A 22109-nucleotide genomic window follows, 5' to 3' on the forward strand; every position below is an offset into this window, starting at 1 on the left:
TTAAACAATTCACACATCCCCCCTACTAATACACACACTCAAGGTATATGAATTAATTTATGAAACACTCACACACTTCTCAGCGAAATGTGTACCTACTTGGGCCTTGCCAAGGCCATATAACCAGGTATGGTCATCAGGCTTTTTTTTTACCGTCCCCCTACCGGGCCCGAATGACGTCACTGGGATGGTAACTCGCCGGCCGCCGTCCGTAGCCATTATGGAGGACGGACGTTTAAATACGTTTTCAGCGGATTTTAGTGCAGTTTTGATGTCCGATGCAAGGCAGAACGGTGTGATGTTTCCTCAGTGAAGCAAATCAGGACCAGCTGTTACTCGAACCAAAGATTTGGCGACATTATTGGGATCGGACCGAGCCAACGTGCGCCCCGCCGGTGATCCGGCCAGCACATCGGCGGCTCTCTCGTAGATGAAAATCGCCTTAGTTTTGCGCCAGGCTTCGGAGTCAATGGATTTCTGGTGACTCTGACTCCAACCGCGACTTCCAAAAACCAACTCCGACTCCGACTCCGGGCTGGGTAATCAACTCCGACCGACTCTAACTCCGACTCCGCAGCCCTGCCAGATCTGCGGAGCGGCCAGGGCTGCGGAGTCGGAGTCGGAGTCGGTCGGAGTCGACAGTTGTGACCGGAGTCGGAGTCGGAGTCGACTTTAGAAACCCGAGCCGGAGTCGGAGTCGGAGTCACCGAAAATATGTCGACTCCGCAGCCCTGCTAGGTCTGCGGAGTCGGAGTCGGGAGTTGGAGTCGGTCGGAGTCGACAATTCTGCCCGGAGTCGGAGCCGGAGCTGGTATTTTAAAGCCGGAGTCGGAGTCGGAGTCGGAGTCGCCGAAAATCCATCGACTCCGCAGCCCTGGCGGAGCCGATGGATTTTCGGTGACCCCGACTCCGACTCGGTTTCCAAAATCGACTCCGAGTCCGGTCAGAACTGTCGACCCTGACTCCGACTCCGCAGCCCTGGTTTTGCGTCTATTTCGCCCCATAATTAAGAGAGGTGTGAACTGCACAAACCGAAATTGTACCGTAACACAAGTATATGTACACATTCCAAACTTCTGACTGGAACGAACCAAATGCGTACACAATATACCGGTTTATGTCATACCATAAATCGTAGTTAAAAAACCATCTTGGACAGATTGGTAGAGGACAAATAAGGCACAAGCCTAATCTCTTGCGACTTGAGTAGGTACAATAAAATGCTCCGAACTGTCGGAAAGTTGTACAAGATGTCGCCTCTCCAAACACAATGTGCCGATTGACTCCGCGACAGCCAGGAACCGGGCAACATAACACGTGAAACAGAGCGGTGGCACCTCAGCACAGGCTCCCCAAGCTCGTCAAGGCGGCGAGAAAGGTCCGGCAAGTCGGTAACAGGTTCACCACGGCAGCGACAGGTCAGGCAGGTCGGCAGCAGATTCACCAGGGCGGTGGAAGGTGCGACAGGTCGGCAGCAGGTTTACCAGGGCGGCGACAGATCCGGCAGGGCGACGGCAGTTTCACCAGGGCGGAAGCGTAGACGCGGCGGCAGGTCCGCCGGGGTGGCAGCAGGTCCAGGGCGGCCGCAGGCTCACCAGGGCGGCGACAGGTTCGGCAGGGCGACGGCAGTTTCACCAGGGCGGCAGCGTAGACACGGCGGCAAGTCCCAGGGCGGCTCAGGCTCACCAGGGCGGCGACAGGTCCGGCAGGTCGTCGGCAGGTCGGCCTCAGCAGCAGGCAGTCAGCACTAGCAGATTCTCGGGGCAGCCCTGGCTGAGGTGGGATGTCATCAGAAACTGCACGTCTGGGTGCCGGTGTCGGATGTCGTACAGACCACGCAGCGAGGCTTTACTGCGCAGCACGCCCTGCTGGCAGCGCAGGAGTGTCGGCAGCCCAGCGGGTGCTTTCGGGTCGCCTTCCTCAACTTCCTTTCGGAAACTGGCGCTCGCCACTCAGGGAGTCGGGCGACGTCTCCAAAGCTGGGAGACAGATGCTGAAGTCGATATGATGTGATTTTATGCCCTCAGCTCGGTTGCCAGTCATTGTGTTGTTATGTGCAGGTAGCCACTCCTCGCCGTCCTGCACGCCAGAGGACCAGCCCCGGACCTGCAAAACACATTACCAAGTTTATTAACACAATGCAACATGAAAAAATTCACTAAGCGATGGCAAGCAAAAATAATCAATGCCCAAAGGTGCCTTTTCTTCGATTGCCTTTTCTATGTGCTGATATGAAGCCTCAAAACATGTACCATTTTATATTATGTATTGATTGCAGGCCTGACTCAGAATTCAGTTGAAACAAGCAAATAACACAATTTTTCATTATTATTTTGAATTTGGGTCTGGCATTACTGTTCCATGCACAGGTGCGTCTGCGTATAAAATCATATGAAGCAAATGCATTAGGTAAATAGTCTCAACAAATAGAAATTAGTAGTAGCACAGGTGGTATAAATACTAAATAGAAACCAATATATAGACATTAGACAAGGATGAGCTTGTTTAGTTAGCAAATGTCAATGACATAACATTTACATAAACAAGAATGGGATTTTCAGTAGGTAATAAGCATGTCAGAAATCCTTTTAAATTCAATTTTGAAAGTTTAGATACAGATTATAAAATCTGGCAACAACTAATATTGAAAAGAAGTAACAATGAGCTTCAACTTTGCACAAACGATGTGCCAAAATTTTGGTGAGAAATCACTTGCGCTGAATTTTGAGACCCGAAAGCCCCTGGGCCCTGACGCATCTGACAGTGAGTGAATTTTTTTTTCCAGTCTGGGAGGTAAGCATAGATTGATTTGTTATTTGATACTATTTAATTTGACAAATAAGTTGTTATTTTCACAAAGCATTAAGATTTATAGAAGCTAACCACTTCCGATCCGAAACAATTTACAACTATTCCATCTCCAATCTCCTTCTCATTATGTTTTAAACAATGCTAAGGTATTTTACAACTTAATATGAGATTATCATGCTCCCTTTGAAAGCCAAAAATGACAAAAAAAGGTTAAACCGGGTTGAACTGAAACGTGGCTGATCTGCCTATGATACTCATGCTTATACAGTTGAATTAATTGAATACCTGAGCTAAACTGCTGAAGCTGGTCATTCTTCATGATCTCTGAGACGACAAGTGTGTGAATGCCACTTATGTATATGCTTTTCCGATCTTCAAACACATAAAAAGTGATATTATTATCAAATAAACAATATTCAAACTCCGTATAACAATACACGCAACGGCTGGAAAACACTGCGCCGGTGCGCCAGAATTGACAGCATCGCCTGAATCTCAGCGACCAATCAGCTTTCGACCATCCCAGTGACGTCACATTGGCAGCATTTGGTAGCAATTTTCCTCCTATGGCCCGGTAAAGGGACGGACCCCCCCTGGGCCTTGCCTACTTGATATAAAACCACTCACTTCAAGGTCAACGCTATTCTTGTAATGCTGGAAAAGAAATCGCTATGATGACATAATAAGTAAAATCAACGCAAATCACTGTAAATCAGTTTTTGCTATACAATGGGGTGAGACAGGATATTTTGTGAATTTAAAATCTTGTAAAAAACATAAAACTTTCAATTCGAAAGACAGCCATAAGGCTAAAAGGGAAAATAAAGAAATAAAACAGTTTGCTTTGCTTGTTTTGATGACGTAATTTATTAGTGATATTTTGAGAAGACCATCGTTGGTTTCTAAAGTGCTTGGTCTCAAAAGGGTGGTCCCATAATGACGACATTCACGACGCATATTTTGCTTTGCTTTCGCAAAAAATATCTCATTCGATATTTTCGCTTTTTTCAAAATGTACTATACTATTTGTCTATCATCATCATCAAATATGTGTTTTGAATCTTTGTTCTGGTACTATCGGCCATCGAAAAATGTGAATAACGTCAAAAATCATTTTTTGTACAAGATTTTGTCAACAACAGCTGACGAAAGCTAGAGAGATGCAAAGGGAAGGAGTCGTCACTGCACAGGGACGAAAAGCAATCCGTAATTCGCAATCCCCCCATTTCGCGGATCACATACATTGCAATCTCAATCCGCTCAATCCACTCAATCCTCTGATTGTGTTTTGGGGAGTGTCGTACTGGTGGGGTTACTAGCAAGTTAGCTTCTAGCATTATTAGCCTAGCACATCCGTGTATGCCAGATAATAGCTTGTATTTCGGCACCGCCTCGAATTGCGTGTTTCACGTCTTCATTGATTCTGACAGGTAATTACTATGAAAGCATGTGACCATTCCCTTCCTAAGGGCTGTCTCATATGTGATAAGCATGATGCTGACTTCAGCAGTTCCAAACTGTTACTACTTCATACATGGATTCTTACCTGTCATTGGTCAAGTGCATTATGGTCATGGCTCATGCCATGTTCCGCGCCCTTCCAAGCTCCACCAATGGGCAACAATAGTTCACAACAATTTTGGATGTGGTGTGTCCTGAATGCTGATATGAAGATCACTCAATAGCCCTTATATGTCTATTTCAAACAGCACACCTGAAGTACTAGCACCCATACACACCAGCACACACCTATGGCGAGTAGGTATACCTGGACCCAATCTTACCAAATGCCATGAATTTCTTGTTCACTGCATTTGGTAACATTTAGAACTATTCCACACTCTTTTATTAATTCATTCAGGCCACATTCATAATCATTCACACTATCAAAATTACTGGGCAAGATTAGCTGAATGTGAATAAAAAAGATATCTTTGATATCAGAGCTGTAAAATCCGGCCAGTGCTGCCAAATCCTATTTACGGCATTGGTAAGATTGGGCCCTTGATCCAGTGACCAATGTTGCAATTTTTTTATTTGGGTGACAAATGACATCCAAATGAAAATCATTTGACACTTTCACACCCACCTGTACCAACTTTCAATAGCCCATTTTCCTTTCCCAATTTTACCAAGAAAAAAACAGTTGCATGGCATGGATGGTTGTTTTTAGTTTTACTTCCTACAATCATTATACCAATTATCAGCCTTGCATTATCTTTTGTTATGGATCCTTTCCCACTTTTTGGTCTTATCTAACTGCCCAATTTCCACTCTCATCCCAATCCCCTTTTCAGTGAGAAAGTTTCCTCTGACAAGCAAGCCAGAATACAATTTTGGGACACTGTTCACTGTTGGTAACACCTTGGGAAGATGAATGAGAACATAGAGTCCTAGTCTTCAGCTTTACCTAAGCAGTTTTGGTTTAGACCTGTCACCAGTGCTACAAAAAGTGGAACTTGTTGATGGCAAACAACCTTTATTTTGGAAGTGTTGTCAGAAAACAGTACCTAATTATTCTCATAAGTAATAGCCAATGATATTTTATTTTGCATGACTTTGTGTTGGTAGCTGGTTTTCATTTTCAATTTATTGTATGGTGGAAGCATCCACAGGATCAAAGCATTTCAATGTTTGAAAAAAAAACCTATACTGCTGCCATAGCTTGGCATCCATTATCTACATATATCAATATTGTAAAAATTACAGTCCCAGGGGGCCAGACCACCTAAGCTCAGGTTGGGGTAATCAAGCCATGTAAAATGGCCTCACTCTAGGAATTTATAAATGCTTGCTGTAGCCACTAGCCACACAGTTGTTTTCACTGGCTGCTTGGTATCCACAATTCAATCCTGTGACTCCCAGTTTCATCCTTTGGAGCTGAATTTCATATACCATACTAATTGACTGCCCATACACAAAGGGCTGTCCATCTTTAAAATTAGTAATTTGCAGTATAAAAGCACTTGTCAGGCATTTTTTTCAACATTGGTTGAATGCAGCCATTTCAGAAATATTGCACTTCTTCTCTCAGCTTATTGTTTCTGATGCTGACATGCTCTCTGATTTCAGTTTTGTAAAATCAACTCCACCATGGCGGCGGGCCCATACAACTACTCCTACATCTTTAAATATATCATCATAGGCGACATGGGCGTGGGGAAATCCTGTCTGCTTCATCAATTCACGGAAAAGAAATGTAAGTCACTTGGTGGCTCTGTGATGGAATGCCTGCTACTTGTGCTGCAAGTGAATATTTCAGTTTGTGCTCAGCAAGTGTTTCAATTGTAACTCGAATAGGCATTTAGTATGTATACAGCGTGCTAAAACATTGTAATTATCATAAAAACGAGAAGTTGATCAGTGACATCATTCGTGTATCTATTACACAACATGGCATTGAGACTCAACCAACAAACATGCAGGCATGTGTATCTGCGCGCACAAAGGTCATCTCCGCCCTCCCCCATGGAGTACGCCCGCTCTCTGACTCTGCCCGTCCGCCCGCTCTCTGACTGCCCGTCCGCCCGCTCTCTGACTCTGCCTGTCCGCCCGTCGCTCTGACCAGTTATGGCCGACTGTCCGCACACCATCGGCGTGGAGTTCGGTACCCGAATCATCGAGGTCAGTGGACAGAAGATTAAACTGCAAATCTGGGACACGGCCGGGCAGGAGCGCTTCCGGGCCGTCACAAGGTCGGTGGCGGGTTATATGGTGGGGTCACAAGGTCAGTGGTGGTGGTGGTGGTGGGGGGGGGGGATATAGTTGGGTCACAACTCACAAGGTCAGTGGGGGATGACTAGTTGGGGTCACAAGGTCAGTGGCGGGGGTCACATAGTGGGGTCATAAGGTGTCATGGGGCCTGGGGGAGGGTTGATGGAGTGGGTCACAACTCACAAGGTCAGTGATGAGTGATGTATCGTCACAAGGTCAGTGGCGGGTTATATAGTGGGGTCACAAGGCCAGTGGCGGGTTACATGGTGGGGTCATAAGGTCATTGGGGGTCGTGATATCGACGCGGTTTTCCAAACCCAGCAGGTGACTTCTCTCTCGTGAATTTCCGATGGGTTGGATAGAAACATTAAAAAAGGCACAGTCACTCGATTTTTTTTTTCAAGTTTGTTAGATCAAGTAATACCAGAATAACCTTACGAGCACAGTGCACACACATTTGATCAGGATCGGTTGATTGGGCACTTTTTTAAAGGGATCTTTCGTTCTTCCCGGAAATTTACCGGAGAACAGATATGGGCTACGGAAAAATGCGTCGATATATGTAGTGGTATCAGTGACAGTGCTGGAAATGAGGCCGCTTTCTGGTCCCGGCGTTTTATTCTCCGGGTGAGTTAGCCCCGTCTAGCGCTTAGCCTTTCGGGACCCTCTCAGAGCCGCGGTTGTTTTCGCCGCTCGGCCCATTCGAGATGCAAAGTTGATAGTCGCACGAAGTTTATTTGGGGCCTCTGAATATACGACTTCGAAATTAATCGATTCTACAAAACATTTTTCTTTCATCTATATGCATACATTTAACAGTAACTCCAGACTAGACTGGTTTGGCTGGCCCTAAAAAGCTTCGTGTGACTATTAACTTAGCATCTCGACTGGGGCGAGCGGCGAAAACAACCGCGACCCTGAGTGGGTCCCGAAAGGCTAAACGCTGGACGGGATTAACCCGCGAGGAGAATAAAACGCCGGGACCAGAAAGCGGCCTCATTTCCAGCACTGATCAGTGAGGGTGGGATATTGGGGCCACAAGCTCAGTTTCGGGCTATATCGTGGGATTACAGCTAACAAGGTCAGTGACATGTAGTGGAGGTCACTAGATCATTGCTAGTTTATATAGTGGGATCACAAGCTCATTGGTGGGTCACACGAGGCCACGTCGTTGGTACATCTACAAAGACCGTCGTCGTCTGCCCGATGCCGTTGGGGTAGCGAGGCTAATGTCCGATCAGGAGCTCAAAAGTATCACTTTCATGCAGTAGCAGGCTGCAGGGACAGTGGCGCGCCCTGCGCCGCACGGTCCTCGTTGAATTGTAAACATAGCATTATCGTTATCATATCTTTGCGATAAAGGCAGATGATCTTACTTACTCGTCGACTGAGGTATCTATTGACAAAACATTGACTGATTTTCCCAGTCTTTTTGTTGTTGGCAAAACACAGATAAGCTGAGTTTACGTATCATCTCCATGAATGTGTCCGTAATGAACATTGAATTTGACTTTCCCACCCATTTACGCCTGTTATCAGTATTTGTTTGTTTTATGTAAAGTCGTTCAAAATACTAACCCGTTTCGGATTCAGTCACAGTCTACCACAATGTTTGAATGAATCGGTGTGACTTACACCGCAGTCTGACTGAGCGGCAGAATTCGTCTTTGGTTCTGTGGGTAGATAACTGATCGTTCGCCATGGGTTCATTACCGCACTCCGTTCGGCTCTGATAATCCTACCCTGTTTATCTTCCGACGACTACCCGTCGTACTTTTATTGGTACTCGATGGTCATTGGTCATTCCTGAGTGTGGGTCGTATTTCACATTGTAAACGTCCTCCCCTCCCCGGTCCCCTGTGGTGGGGCGGGGAGCCGGGCGGGCGGGACAGGGGAGGGGGGGGGGGGCAGGATTGACAGCTGGTAACGAGTGTGTGTCCTGAGTCAATTGTGAAGCCGGAGAAGGGGGGGGGGACTCTGGGCTGGGGAGGGGAGGGAGGGGGGGGGGGGGCTCGCCTTGCTCTCCGTCGACCAATACACACGGACAAGTCGGTCTGAGTTTATGGCCGTGATATGTGACATTGACTGGTTTTGCGGAGCGGGGCATGTCTAAATAAACTGGAATATACTAGAATTAGCTGGAATTTCCTGAATCATGGAATAGTAATTTGATAATTTGATATCTTCCCGGAATGTGAGAATCACAGGATATGTTTGATTATTTTCGGGAAAACTGCTCCTGGTCGATATTTATTATCATCTTGTGACGTGTATTCTTAAGTCTGACGTAAAAACATTTTGCTGTATGTTTGAAAAAGGGAACTACAGCGATATGCTGTTTTCTTACCAGACCCTAATGCCAGCGTACCCGAAAGAGAATCAGCCTGTGAATCCCTGTTTGTTTCCTGTGTCCACTGACAGTGAAGCCCTACTGGTGACGGTGCACGGCACAGCGTCACTGTAAGCAAGGGGCTCCCCCGCGGACTGACGCGGCACTCGATGCCAAAGATGCAACGCAAACTTGTTCTCGAATGCATGACTTTATGTTAATGATCGACACAGGGTCACTGTTCGCACAAATCCAGACTGTTACATCATGGGAAAATGTCCCCGTCCCTAGTCTTACCAAAAGACGCTACTCACCAATTGTTGTCCCTTCACGTTCGCCGATGTGTGGTATGAAGAAGTTCGGCACGTTCAGATAAGGTCACTGCGTGATGATTCAACCTCTAGTCGGTACATGTGAGACGACTCCCCCGGTCATCCACGACTCACCCGGTCATCCGCTCACACTGCTCACTGTCTGTGACCCTGTCGTATCTGTGTCGTACAGGTCGTACTACCGGGGGGCGGCCGGCGCTCTGATGGTGTACGACATCACCCGTCGTTCGACGTACAACCACCTGAGCAGCTGGCTGACGGACGCGCGCAACCTCACCAACCCGAATACGGTAACGACAACCTTACCAACTGCTCAACCCCAATCCGGTAACGACAACCTCACCAACCCGAATACGGTAACGACAACCTCACCAACCCCAATACGGTAACGACAACCTCACCAACCCGAATACGGTAACGACAACCTCACCAACCCCAATACGGTAACGACAACCTCGCCAACCCGAATACGGTAACGACAACCTCACCAACCCCAATACGGTAACGACAACCTCACCAACCCCAATCCGGTAACGACAACCTCACCAACCCGAATACGGTACCGACAACCTCACCAACCCCAATACGGTAACGACAACCTCGCCAACCCGAACACGGCTGACGGCAACTACAAACAACATAACATTAATGACGACCTCACCAACCCGAATACGGTAACAACATGGCAGCGGTAACGAAACACAACCTCACCAACCCGAATACGGTAACAACGTCACCAACCCGAATACGGTAACTGCAACATTACATAGTAACGACAACCTCATCAACTTTAACGCGATAACGACAACCACACCAACTCCAACCAGGTGACGACAACCTCGCATAGTACTATGTGAGGTTGTCGTTACCTGGTTGAAGACGACAACCTCACCAACCCCAACGTCATTATTAGTGGATTTGCGAGGTTCTACCAGTTTTACGGCAACAACGCAGACAACCTGAAATCTCAGTTCTAGAGGAGAGGGCCTCGCAAGCTCAGTGGTTTGATTGCCAGCGGACATTGGCAAATCGGGTCCGTTACGGACTCTGAAGCCATGCAGGCTCCGCTGTAATGCGGGCGTCCGGACCGGAGCTGTCCCAACAGCTGGCCGCCGGTGCCGTCGGTAGTGCTGGTGGCGCGGCGCCCGTGTGCTGAGAGGTGTGGGACCGAAATTATATGCCCCTGAAACGAACTGGACTCAACGTGGCACCGATTTAAGTGCTTTGCGACAGATTTGCATCAATTTCACGCTGCAGCATGACAAATCACCCGTTTAAATTTATGTGAAATTTACATTGGAATCAGTTAAACTTCTTGAAAAATCACAATTGAAACATCGGTAACCATGTCATTGCAGTATCTGTCCTTCACAACATGTGCCTCTTTGTGTTTCGATGACTCACGCTTAACTATGAGGCGGACATATTAAGTCGTAGCATCACACTCGTTATCTTATCGATACGCGGCTCGTCAGAGCACCCCTGAGCAGCACCGCGCATAAACGCCGATGGCGTCGCTGCTTTCGCTCCACTGTCCATTGTAAACAGTGGTCATTTTCGTTTGTCATTGCCGGGTACCCGCCAGACTCCTCTCGTGTTCACTCTGAGCGCAGTGGTGCCGTGTCTGGCGGTGCCTCTCCGGCCGGTCGGCGGTTGGTCAGCTCATCTCCCGTCATTGTAGGCCCCAGTAGCCGGCCGGGGCGGCGGTTGGCCAGTCCATCTTACGTCGTTGTAGGCCTCAGTGTCCGGCCGGGCGCGGGGATGACGCGCCACTTTGTACAGACGCTCGCAGGCCAAGGTCGCCACACCTGGCACCGGCATACCGTCGGCAGCAAACGGCCACCGGCGCTTGGGGCGGGCTGGGGGGACACCTACAAATGCGTGTGGGGCTCCCTTTTAGCGGTGTGTTGGCGAAATTGGGGATAGTAACTGCTATTTCATCTTTCGGAAAAGGGAAATATCTCTAAAAAATATCTGAACTGTGTTTGGTTTGATGGTTTTATGACCGCTGTTTCTGCTTGCTTCGTTCTTTGAACGGGTTCCGTCTTCCGTTCTCGTCCTTTTATGATAACCAAATTCCGTCTAATCTCAGAAATGACGGAGCGTCGCTCCGTTCTTTTCTTTATAAGAATGGCCACAGACCAGTTTTCGCTGCACTCAGGGCTTCCAAGGGGCACCCGGCGCTCATTGTGTGGCCGTTTATTTATTTTAATGTGTTTTTCCCACTATGATGATTATTTCCCACTTATTCTTGATTAGATGCATTGATATCCTACTCTGAACTTATCTGTTATCGCTGGTTTGCTTACCATGTTTTTGCTCGTTTGTTTACATAGAGAATGATAGGATCTCATTATCCGTGTTTACCATTGAAACCAATGCTTAAAAGCTCATTTCATTCGAGATTATATCCCTGATGGGGAACAAGTGTGACCTGGAGGCCCTGTGCTCTGTTTCCCAGGTGATATTTCTGATAGGGAACAAGTGTGACCTGGAGGCCCAGCGGGACGTCACGTTCGAAGAGGCCCAGCAGTTCGCTGACGAGAATGGACTCATGTTTGTCGAAGCTAGCGCCAAAACGTGAGTAACGATATGCCAGTAGGGCTGATTAATGGCTTGATGGGTGTTTTGGTCGTCGTTGTATTGATATGTATTAAGTACGGCATGCACGTTACTCGCCAAGTGACCGTTCGTCTGCCGTCCCCCGTCAGCGGTAACAATGTGGAGGAGGCGTTTCTGGAGACGGCCAAGAAGATCTACCAGAACATCCAGGACGGCAGTCTGGACCTGAACGCGGCCGAGTCGGGCGTGCAGCACAAGCCGAGCCAGCAGGGCGGCCGCGCCACCACGCTCACCGCCCAGGCTTCCACAGCCAAGGAGAACTGCTCGTGCTAGCCGCGCCGCACTGCTCGGTCAGGCACGGCCGGCCCCTGCGGACCGGCGGGGCACACACACATACACACACACACCCCGGAGTGCTTTAGTGTGGGGGTGGGGTGTGCCGGGGTCACCGGCCGGCGCCCTATGGGCTCGGCGGCCTCCCAGCGGGCCGTGAACGGGCTCCCAGCGGGTCCCGGGTAACTGCTGACCTTTCAGGCAGCGTCGGTCCGACAGGATGATATGAGAGGTGCCAGCGTCGGGCGAACTTTGTCATATGTGATATACACGCATAGACACACACAGGACTCACACAGCGTAGCGCGCTTACCCACGCGCCCGGCGGTCGGCCGCGCCTCCTGCGGGGCGGACCGGCCCGGCGGCAGAGCCCGCACGGACCGACGAGCGATGCGCACCCTCGACCCGATGTTGTGATTTAATCGCATGTATCTGTAACAGCGAACGGTAAATGACATAGCCGCGGACGTGCATAAACGCGCATATATTTTTATGTTATTCCAATAGATTATAACGCTTCCTTGGTTAGTGTCAGTGGCGTGAGCGTCAGTGTGGCGGTGTAGGTCGTTTGTTGGCGTGCTAGCGGCCGCTTGATTGGCTCCCGATGTGACCGCCCCCTCGGTGTGCGATGTGGACCTGTGCTTCTCGGCGGCGCCGTCAGATGTCTCTGCCAGTGGCGCGGACTGGCAAATCCCGGTGTTTGACTGTCGTCCGACCCCCTCCCTCTCTCCTCTAGTCGGCCGTCTGGTCGGCCACATTCCTCGCCGCCCGTCTCGCCCGAAATCGGCGCCCGTCGGGCGTCTCGTGCCCCGGGCGAGGCTCAGTTGTTACTTCGTCTGACGGGTCCGCCGGCTGACCTCTCGGCCCCGGGCCGGGACGTTGTTTTAATGGGTCATGTGGTAAATAAATCAGTTCACAGTCGCGCTGACAGTTTGGTTTTGGTGGCGAAGGTCCGTTGCCAATCAGCGTGCTGGACGGAAGGGCAGATGACAGGACGGGGGCCGGGGCGATCGGCATTTGCTAAGTCACGGCTGCTTCACTAATTAGCTGATTTGTTTATCTATTGACAAATCAGATGTCCTAGCCTAAATGTGAAAACTGAGGTTGAACACATTGCGGAGGGGCGGGCGAACTGAGTGTGAGCAAACCGAGCAGCGTACGTACGATCGGAGGTCGACTGCAGCGACATCTATCGCGGCTTGCAACGACATCTGGAGCTAACGTTTTTCATTATTCATGCCACCACCTTGGCCACCACTATCATTGCATATCAATATCATCCTCAGATCCCGCGGTTCTCTTCTTATTGATCGAGACGGTTCTACAGTCTCGTTTAGGGCCTTGGTCTCGGTCGAGAACCTGTGTTCACTGAACCATCGACTGGTAAGTGTTTGCGTCGGTCCGGTGCGAACCATTCTTGCAATCCGTTCAGTCGGTTCAGTGTCACTGATATCAATATTTTTGGAATGGAAAGGCTTGGGTTTCTTGGGATGTACTGGTACTGTGAGCAAAATTATCATTTTTTGTTTTGAGCAAGGCGTTCGGCGACGACAGGTATCGCAATGCAGTTTATTTTCGTTTATTTGAATTGGAACCTGTACGTTGTGTCAAATATGGTGCAAATATGGTGTCAAATAATGTGTCAAATGTGGTGTCAAATTGAAATATCAAGGACAAGTTTAAAGATGGAAGGTTTGGATCAGGATGTTGTGCTTGTATTATTGTGTTGTTGATTGCATGAAAGCATGATTTGATGCAAACATTTTTGTTTTTCCTTGAAAAATGGTTGAATAATTATTCAGTTACTCATTTTACCACATTTTACAACTTCCTGTTACATCCTATTTTGATTTGAGCCCCTCGGCAGATTTAAAGATGAATGGTAAGGTTTTTGTCTTTTCATTTAATCATTATCCTGCTAATTATTTGTGATGATTGTCTAACATCATCATGATAGCTTGGCTTCACTTTTTTACCTCTAGAGAAATAATAAAGGGCCCTATGCATTTATCATTTGGTTCCTTCTTCACATGTCTTCAAATAAGATATTTCCATTTACACTATTTCCACTTGCTTGTCATGGTATGCAGCCTGCAAGTCTTCTGTATAAGGTTGGTGCAACACATGCTACAAATCCCTACCCCACATTCCCTAACAGCCCTGCCCTCTACAGGTCCATTTTGCACCACCACCAAGGCCGTATAAGAGACCACCACCAAGGGCACCAGCTCGACATTTGGTTCACATGAGCATTTGACCCCAGTATGCCTGTCCCACTGACATCATTTGGGGAGCCATTGCTAGATACCTATCTGATGATATTTTCAGTAAGGTTTCTTTACTCCAGGGTTGTAAGAAGAACCTGTGTAAAAACAAACTTGAACTGCTATAACTTATAAGGTCTGTCAAGTGTCAAAATACATTTGATATTGGTCATATTGGAGCCTGGTTTTCAAATTGTCACAGTTTTTCCTTACCTGGGATATTGCTGTTTTTTTAAAAGTAATTTGCTGGGACTAACTTTTTTTTTTGGGGGGGGGGGGTCAAATTATAAACCAATGCTTATAATTTGTTTCAATTTGGTAACACTTCCATAACATTGATGCTCATCTTTGCTCTGTAGTTATGTGAGGGAGCTTCAGTGTGCTACTGTCTGCTGATCATAGATATTGTGTTCCCTACTTGTACAGATGCATTAAAGGGACACTCCCACCTTAACATTAGTTTTGAGTTGAGATAGCCAAATTGGTGGCCATGGCCTGCAAATACCTGTTTGGGCACTCACAACATCGACAAATGCTTTAATTCGAAGATATGGAATTTCAAACTTGCAGTTTTCGGATTCTAAGGGGCTAGTGCATTGGTATGCCCCCTTAGAATTTGTGACGTCATCGGAGATCTAACGATTTTTAAATCTTTGACTAAAACGTTTGGTAGCACGCGGTGGCCGCGGTGGTACCCGTGGTACCTATATGCATATAGGTACCCGTGGTACCTATATGCTGGTTACCCTGCATAGGTACCCGTGGTACCTATGCAGGGTAACTGAACACGCTAGCAACATTCTGGACATAATTATAACTAACGTTCCTCAACTAGTTAACAACCTTCACACATGTTTGGGCATTAGTGACCATTTAGCTGTGATATTCCAAACCCAGGATGTAGCACGACAACCAAAAGTAAAACGAAAGATAAAACAATATAATAGAGCCAATTTTGAAGATATAAATCAGCGTCTTTATCAATATTTCATACAATTTCGTGAAGAAGCACTTTCACGGACCGTTGATGAAAACTGGATTATGTTCAAAGAGGCGATAAGTAATGTAGAAAGTAGCATACCTACCCGTGCCTTTACCATTAACGGAGATCCTCCGTGGTACAGTCTTAGACTTAAACGTCTCGAAGACAAACAGAGACGGTTTCATCGAGAAGCAAAATTTTACAAATCTGCTGTTTCTCTGCAAAGGTATAGAGAAATTCGGGCGGTTGTAAAACAGGCATACAAAGAAGCAGAGTCCAATTACAAAAGTAGGCTTGGGTCGCTCTTGAAAGAAGACAATAGACATTTTTGGAAGTATGTTAAAGCAAAAAGGACTAAAAAAACGGGCATTACCTCTATTGTATCCGAGAGTGGGAACATTGTCCACAACCCGGAGGATATAGCAAATATTCTTAACAATCAATACAAAGGGATATTTTGTGAGGAAGATGATACAGATACAACATCATTGAGCGATTGCACTCGCACGTCGGAGGTTATGCCGCCGGTTCTTATTAGTTATCATGGCATCGTAGGCCTCTTACAAAATATTAAGGTCCACAAAGCGTGTGGCCCTGATGGCATTAGCGGGGCTATTCTAAAACATTGCGCAGAAGTGGTCGCAATGTACCTCAAAATGATTTTCGAACAGTCTCTTGATATGAAAGACATTCCTCACGATTGGCGTCAAGCCACAGTGCACCCAGCTTTCAAAGGGGGCAGTACCAAAGAACCTGTAAATTATCGTCCAATTTCGCTCACATGTATATGTTGTAAAATGATGGAGCGTATTTTAGTTTCCCATATTGTGATGCACCTAGATGATTTTGACCTATTCTCTGATAGTCAGCATGGATTCAGAAGACATCTTTCTTGTGAGTCACAACTGTTACTGCTTTATCAGGATATTATGTCATCCATTGACAAGAAAAAGAGTGTTGATTTGGCATTCATTGACTTCAGTAAGGCGTTTGATAGGGTTCCACATAAACATCTCTTAACTAAACTAAAAATGTATAATTTAGATGATAACGTTCTTGGCTGGATTGAAGCCTTCTTATATAATAGAACGCAGAGAGTTCTGGTTAATAATTGTTATTCTGATGTGATTAGAGTTACGTCCGGTGTCCCACAAGGGAGTGTATTGGGTCCAATATTATTTCTTTTATATATTAACGATCTTCCGGATATGATTAATTGTCAGATAAAATTATATGCAGATGATGTTGTTCTTTACACAGACATCTTAAGCAATGAAGAATGTAGTTTTTCGTTACAGGCAAATATAAATAGATTATCTCAATGGTGTTCCAAATGGAAAATGTCTATTAATGTTGGAAAGTGTGCTATCATGAGAATGACAAAGCAAAAACTTGCTGCAATGCCTAGATACTATTTGAATGGAATAGAAGTTCAGGTTGTCAATGAGTTCAAATATTTAGGCGTGCATATTTCGAATAAATGTACCTGGCAAAATCATGTACAACATGTCACTGGTAAAGCGAATCAGATGCTACGATTTATTAAGCGAAATTTCAAGGATTGCCCACAGGCTGTAAAGGAAATCATGTATTTGTCCCTTGTTAGGCCACATCTAGACTATGCCAGCTCTGTTTGGGACCCATGGGGAGAGGGCATGAAGCATGAGCTGGAAATGGTTCAAAGGCGTGCTGCTAGATTTATACTTAATGACTACGACCGACATAGCAGTGTTACTGACATGCTGGCCACAATAGGATGGGTATCCCTAGAAAGCCGACGTAGAGAGGCGAGATTATGCTTACTGTACAAATTACACCATGGCAACATGAAAGTAGATGTTAGTAGAATTATATGTGAACCTAGCTATATATCACGGAGTGATCACCCTAAAAAGATAGAGAGACTTCCGTCGAGATTACTTCAGTACCATAACTCGTTTTTCCCAAAAACCATAAGAGAGTGGAACCAACTTTTGCCCAGCATGATGGAAGCCGAATCTGTGGAAGATTTTCGGAAAAACGTTCAAACACATGTAAATTCGGCGTAAACGTGATTGTAATTGAAATTGCTCATGAGTAATGCAGAATGAATCAATCTAAAATCAGTAGTAATGTGAGTAGGTATGTACTTGTGTGTATGTACTTGTGTGTATGTGCGATACTGATGTGTGCATGATGTGTGAACCAGATTTAACATCACCAGGGCCAACCGGCATTCGTGATTGTTGTAATACATGATACATGATACATGCTGCTTTGCGCGCAACAAATGCCGCACTTTCAAATAAAGTCGCTAGGAACAGCGGAGATCCCAAAAAGTAAACAAAAGTAAAAGTCTAATATCTTGAAAACCGGTGAATATTTTTCGATGAAATTTGGTAGATATTCGTTTTCGCTCTTTCTGAACCGAGCGACATCACTTTCGTGCCAATTCATTAACTTTTTTGAAGGTGGGAGGGTCCCTTTAAAGGATGTTAGGGTCCAAGTGAAGATCCAGTAGTTACTTACCTGACAGTCAGTGGATTAGATGGTGTTTCACTCCCCATGTTTCTCAGCTGGTCAGGTGAGCACGATGCCGCGGCGTCGGCGCCAGCGGCCAGATGATCCAGATGATCCAGATGCTGTCCAGCGGCCGGAGGATGGACTGGATCCTGTCCTGAGGTCGGCGGAGAATGTTGACCGTGCCGTGAGCCCAGCGGAGGATCTGGACGTCGTTCCGAAGCTGGAGGTGAAGGAGGAGCCTCTGAGCGACCCGGACGACCCCGATGACCTGCGGCTGGTGCTGGCCGCCGTCGGCTCGGTCACGCCGGCCGGGGTCGACTCCCCCTGCCTGTTCATCAAGACCGAGACGGCGCCCGACCTCGGCTGCGGCCCGCTGCTGCCGACCTCGGAGGACGTGCCGCTGTTGGACGCCGATGATGCGCGACCGTCTCACTCCGGTACCGCCGGACCGGAGGGTGCGACTGGCGGCAGACGGCGCGGCAGACCGCCCGGGGTCCGCAGTGGCTCGGTGGTTGACGGGCCCTCCGTGGCCGGCGGCAAGCGGCGCGGCAGGCCCCGTACGGTTCGCAGTGATACGGCGGACGACAGACTCCCAGCTGCCGGCGGCGGCCCGGTGGGTGGTAGACGGCGGGGCAGGCCGCCCGCCGTCCGCAGTAATCCGGCGGGTGACGGGCCTCTCTCGGCCAGCGGCGGCCCGGTGGGTGTTAGACGGCGGGGCAGACCGCCCGGGGTCCGCAGTGGTCCGGCGGGTGACGGGCCCTCCGCGGCCGGCGGTAAGCGGCGCGGCAGGCCCCGTAAGGTCTGCAGTGGCGCGGTGGGTGACGGACCTGCGGCGCCCGACGACGGCCCGTCGCAGTGGCGCTGCGCCCGCTGCCGGGTGACGCTGCCCTCGGCTGACGCGTTCGAGGAGCACATGTCCGACCACGAGAGCGGTGCCGGCCGCCGCTGTCCCGTCTGCCGCAAGGTGCTGTACGGAGAGCTCTGCTACTTTCGGACGCACATCAGCCTGCACTCGGGCGTGAAGGACTACGAGTGTCGGCTGTGCGGCAAGTCCTTCGCAACCAGCAAGTACCTGGCGCGCCATGTCTACCAGGCTCACAGCAAGGCGCGTCCTCACAAGTGTCCGGTGTGCGCCAAGGGGTTCAAGTTCGCTGCGAACATGCGGCTGCACCACATGACCCACACGGGCGAGAAGCCGCAGCAGTGCCGTTTCTGCGACAAGGCGTTCCGTTCGCAGTTCTCGCTGCAGGCTCACGAGCGTATTCACACGGGCGACCGGCCGTACAAGTGCGACGTGGAGGGCTGCCAGTTCGCGGCGCGCGAAGGCTCCAGTCTGCGCACGCACGTCAAGAATAAGCACAGCAAGGAGAAGGGCCACGAATGTCCGCACTGCGACCGGACGTTCACGAAACCGGGCGTCATGCGTGTGCACGTGCGTCGAGTGCACGTCGGTGAGCGGCCGATCAAGTGTGACTTGTGCAACCAGACCTTCTTCGACCAGATGGCCATGCTGAGACACAAACTGGTGCACTCGGCCCAGCGTCCATTCAAGTGTTCCATCTGCCCGGATAAGGCTTTCAAAGCAAAATATTACCTCGCGACCCATATGCTCACTCACACCACAAAACCCACCTTTAAGTGCGACAAGTGCAACAAGCTCTTCAAGTTCTCTCACTACCTGACCAAGCACATGCATACCCACAATGAAGAGAAGACCTTCAAGTGCGAGTGTGGCAAGCGTTTCAAGTCCCATCGCTGCCTTCAACGTCACATGGTGCGCCAGCACGTGGTCGGCAAGCGCTTCTCGTGCTCGGAGTGCGGTAAGCGTTTCGTTTCTGAGCGCTCGGCGGCCTACCACGTGCAGCGGTTCCACACGCGCCTCCCGTCCGTCTGGTGTCTGGAGTGCGACACCGAGTTTCGGCGGGCGGCCAAGTTCATACAGCACTACGAGAAGTGTCACCGGGACAGCGGTCCGTTCCAGTGTCCCGAGTCCGACTGCGGCCAGGTGTACAAGAGCGTGCGCTGGTTCGCGCGACACCGGACCCAGAGGCACATGACGTACACCACGGACGGCCACCCTGCCGGGCGCGGACGCCAGCCCGGGGTGCTCGAGGATGTGAAGGTAGGGCGGATAGAGTGCGAGGTGAAGATCGAACAGGAAGTCGAGGAGGAGGGGCTGTGAAGACGCTTCTGGGGGTGTGACACTTGTGAGCGTGCGAAGGGAAACGAGAGTGCTGGGTGTAGGACTGTGAATTGTGATGATGGGGACGAGGATATCGAGAGAGCAGTGATGAAATCGCCACAATAGTGTGGTCTCAGTGATGAAATCGCCACAATAGTCTGGTCTGCTTCTAGTCAGTGGCCGATGAGCGTCCTTCATATTGCCGAACCGGATAGGGCCAGAACTGAGAAAACTGATTAGATCGGTCCAAAAGTGATACAGTAAGGGACAGGGTGCCAAGCTGCCGAGGCAAGCAGTGGTCTGAAAGACGCTAAATGGAACTGGAAGGAGCAACTGAAGACAGTTGACTATTTATCAGAGTGATATTCGTGCAGAAGTCCATGTCTCTGTGCTGAATGTAAATGTCTGTCTACCTGACAGATAGGCTCTAGCTCCACTGCAGCTTTTGTTGTTGTGCTACAACATTCATTACTGTCCTGAGCACCAAAGTTTTGGTGTAATCACTGTCGTAGGCTGACAGGCTTTCAGTTGCTACCCTGAGTTAAGTTTGTTCACCATGTGACTGCTCAGGTTCTGACACCGCTGCCTATCGCCAGCCTGTGTGGACGGCTACTGGTCTGTGCCAAAGTGGCGCCGACTCGGCTCTTGGGTGCCGTGAGCCCTGGCCGGCCGCCACCCTCTACTTACGTGTTATGTGTAGCCAGATAGTGGGTGTAGGTAGGAACACTACATAGGTACATGCATAGATGTGACGCCGTAAAAAAGACGGGCTGACATAGATTATATGACTTTTGGCGCACATTTTATGGTGTGGGCGCAAGAGCGCTAATGAGTTTTGACGTGTGAAGTAATTTTTGTGTTACAAATTTGTGAGAGCGCTAGTTAGTTATCAATTTCTGTTTGAAGTATTGGCATGCATATTCGCCTGCTTTGTGATATTGGGTTATTAGTCGTGTGAGCTTAGCTGCCAATTTTGTTGCCATATTGCATTTTTTTTGACGTTATGAGTTATTCCTGGCTGTGATTTGTAATGAGTTGCATCAATTCTCAAAACAGGGTACATATTAATGAGCTTTCACAATGTCTCGGGCAACAGAGCATTGGTTGATTCATGATTTGTCGTGATTGATGGGTGTTTGTTGTTTATTTGATGCCTTTTTGGGAAGTTCAGTATAATTTAGAAGTTAAATCGTAATTTAATATGTTTTTCACCGGATATATATATACAGCTCATCGTTTTCTGTTGTCGTCCGGGACCGCTCATCTTCCCGTTACGCATTTGTCCCGGTGATGTATTGCGATTTGCGAATGGAGGAATCCACTGCTGCCGCTTGACTGCCCGAGCATGGCCACTTGGCTCCCTTTTCGTGAATTTAATTAACGCTCACATTAGTCAAGAATCAGGCAAATAACTGTTATGGCATTTGTGTGAGAAGCACCTCAGTTCAATGCTAAGACTCATCGCTTCATTTGTCTCGCTGTTCGTTAGCTGGTGGAATAAACGGTACATACCTTATACTTAGGTATGGCACTCGCTCATATTTGGTCTGTCTTTTTGAATGTCTTATGCAGTTACAAACCTTTACTTCCTCGCCGAATGCTGTGCTGCAGGAACGTAGGACATAAACTGTACGAACGTAGGATCGCTCGTCGCATTGAAAAAAGTGCGTTGATATTCGTAATTCGTAATTCGTAATTCGTTTATTAGGGCTGATCCACAGGTGGCTATTACGGCCCAGTCAATACAAGCAATATGAGAGTACCTAAGTCCTTGATAGGATGGAGTATGTCCATGGGCCACAAACGGCACATGACATCGTGTCACGCATTTGACTGACTCCTCTGTCGGCTGCCGAACCTTAGGAGACCGTACGCCGGCCACGCCGCGGCTTGCTTGACCCACGCCCTGGCAGGGAGATGTTATTGCACCCCTCTAACTCGGTTTCGGACTCCTGAGCCACGCAGCGACAGCGACAGTTGATCAATTTTACAATCCTTGATGTTTTATGAACGGACTACCGTCAAGGCGAGGGTTCATTGAATCGCTCTTGGGTTGTCGTTGTTACAAGGTTGTGTTTTCCTAAAGTAGACTTTTTCC

The 22109-nt window shown here is 48.4% G+C and overlaps 3 protein-coding genes across 8 annotated transcripts in view; 2 read left to right on the plus strand and 1 right to left on the minus strand.

The window, feature by feature from the left end:
* LOC122393166 (roquin-1-like) overlaps nt 1-83 on the minus strand; it is a 54404-nt gene extending 54321 nt beyond the window's left edge. For all 4 annotated transcript variants that reach the window (XM_043388911.1, XM_043388909.1, XM_043388910.1 and 1 more), the window contains exon 1: nt 73-83. The gene's annotated coding sequence lies outside the window, so the exon portion shown is untranslated. The remainder of the gene's footprint in view (nt 1-72) is intronic.
* A 3648-nt stretch (nt 84-3731) lies between these two features.
* LOC122393167 (ras-related protein Rab-14) lies at nt 3732-13002 on the plus strand. Of its 3 annotated transcripts, none has more exons than XM_043388914.1 (6): nt 3732-4241; nt 5884-6010; nt 6380-6506; nt 9359-9476; nt 11648-11766; nt 11898-13002. In XM_043388914.1, the coding sequence occupies exons 2-6, from the start codon at nt 5905-5907 to the stop codon at nt 12079-12081; spliced, it is 654 nt and encodes a 217-aa protein (XP_043244849.1). In that variant the 5' UTR covers nt 3732-4241; nt 5884-5904; the 3' UTR covers nt 12082-13002. The 3 variants fall into 3 exon arrangements, with proteins under 3 accessions (XP_043244849.1, XP_043244848.1, XP_043244850.1); XM_043388913.1 differs by having other exon boundaries at nt 3750-3825; XM_043388915.1 differs by having other exon boundaries at nt 3758-4017.
* Nucleotides 13003-13337: 335 nt separating this feature from the next.
* On the plus strand, nt 13338-21552 carry LOC122393171 (zinc finger protein 2 homolog). The gene is made up of 2 exons (XM_043388926.1): nt 13338-13464; nt 17883-21552. The coding sequence occupies exon 2, from the start codon at nt 17900-17902 to the stop codon at nt 20009-20011; it is 2112 nt and encodes a 703-aa protein (XP_043244861.1). The 5' UTR covers nt 13338-13464; nt 17883-17899; the 3' UTR covers nt 20012-21552.
* The last annotated feature ends 557 nt before the right edge of the window (nt 21553-22109 follow it).

Source organism: Amphibalanus amphitrite, unplaced genomic scaffold (assembly GCF_019059575.1).
Source record: "Amphibalanus amphitrite isolate SeventyFive unplaced genomic scaffold, NRLGWU_Aamphi_draft 000520F_arrow, whole genome shotgun sequence".
NCBI classification, from domain to species: Eukaryota; Metazoa; Arthropoda; class Thecostraca; order Balanomorpha; family Balanidae; genus Amphibalanus; species Amphibalanus amphitrite.

Bases quoted from the DNA above. Each gene is read 5' to 3' on its own strand.
- LOC122393167 (XM_043388914.1), top strand. From the start codon at position 5,905: ATGGCGGCGGGCCCATACAACTACTCCTACATCTTTAAATATATCATC. The intron at 6,011-6,379 runs GTAAGTCACTTG...CGCTCTGACCAG, and splicing joins TCAATTCACGGAAAAGAAAT to TTATGGCCGACTGTCCGCAC. The intron at 9,477-11,647 runs GTAACGACAACC...TCTGTTTCCCAG, and splicing joins ACCTCACCAACCCGAATACG to GTGATATTTCTGATAGGGAA.
- LOC122393171 (XM_043388926.1), top strand. From the start codon at position 17,900: ATGCCGCGGCGTCGGCGCCAGCGGCCAGATGATCCAGATGATCCAGAT.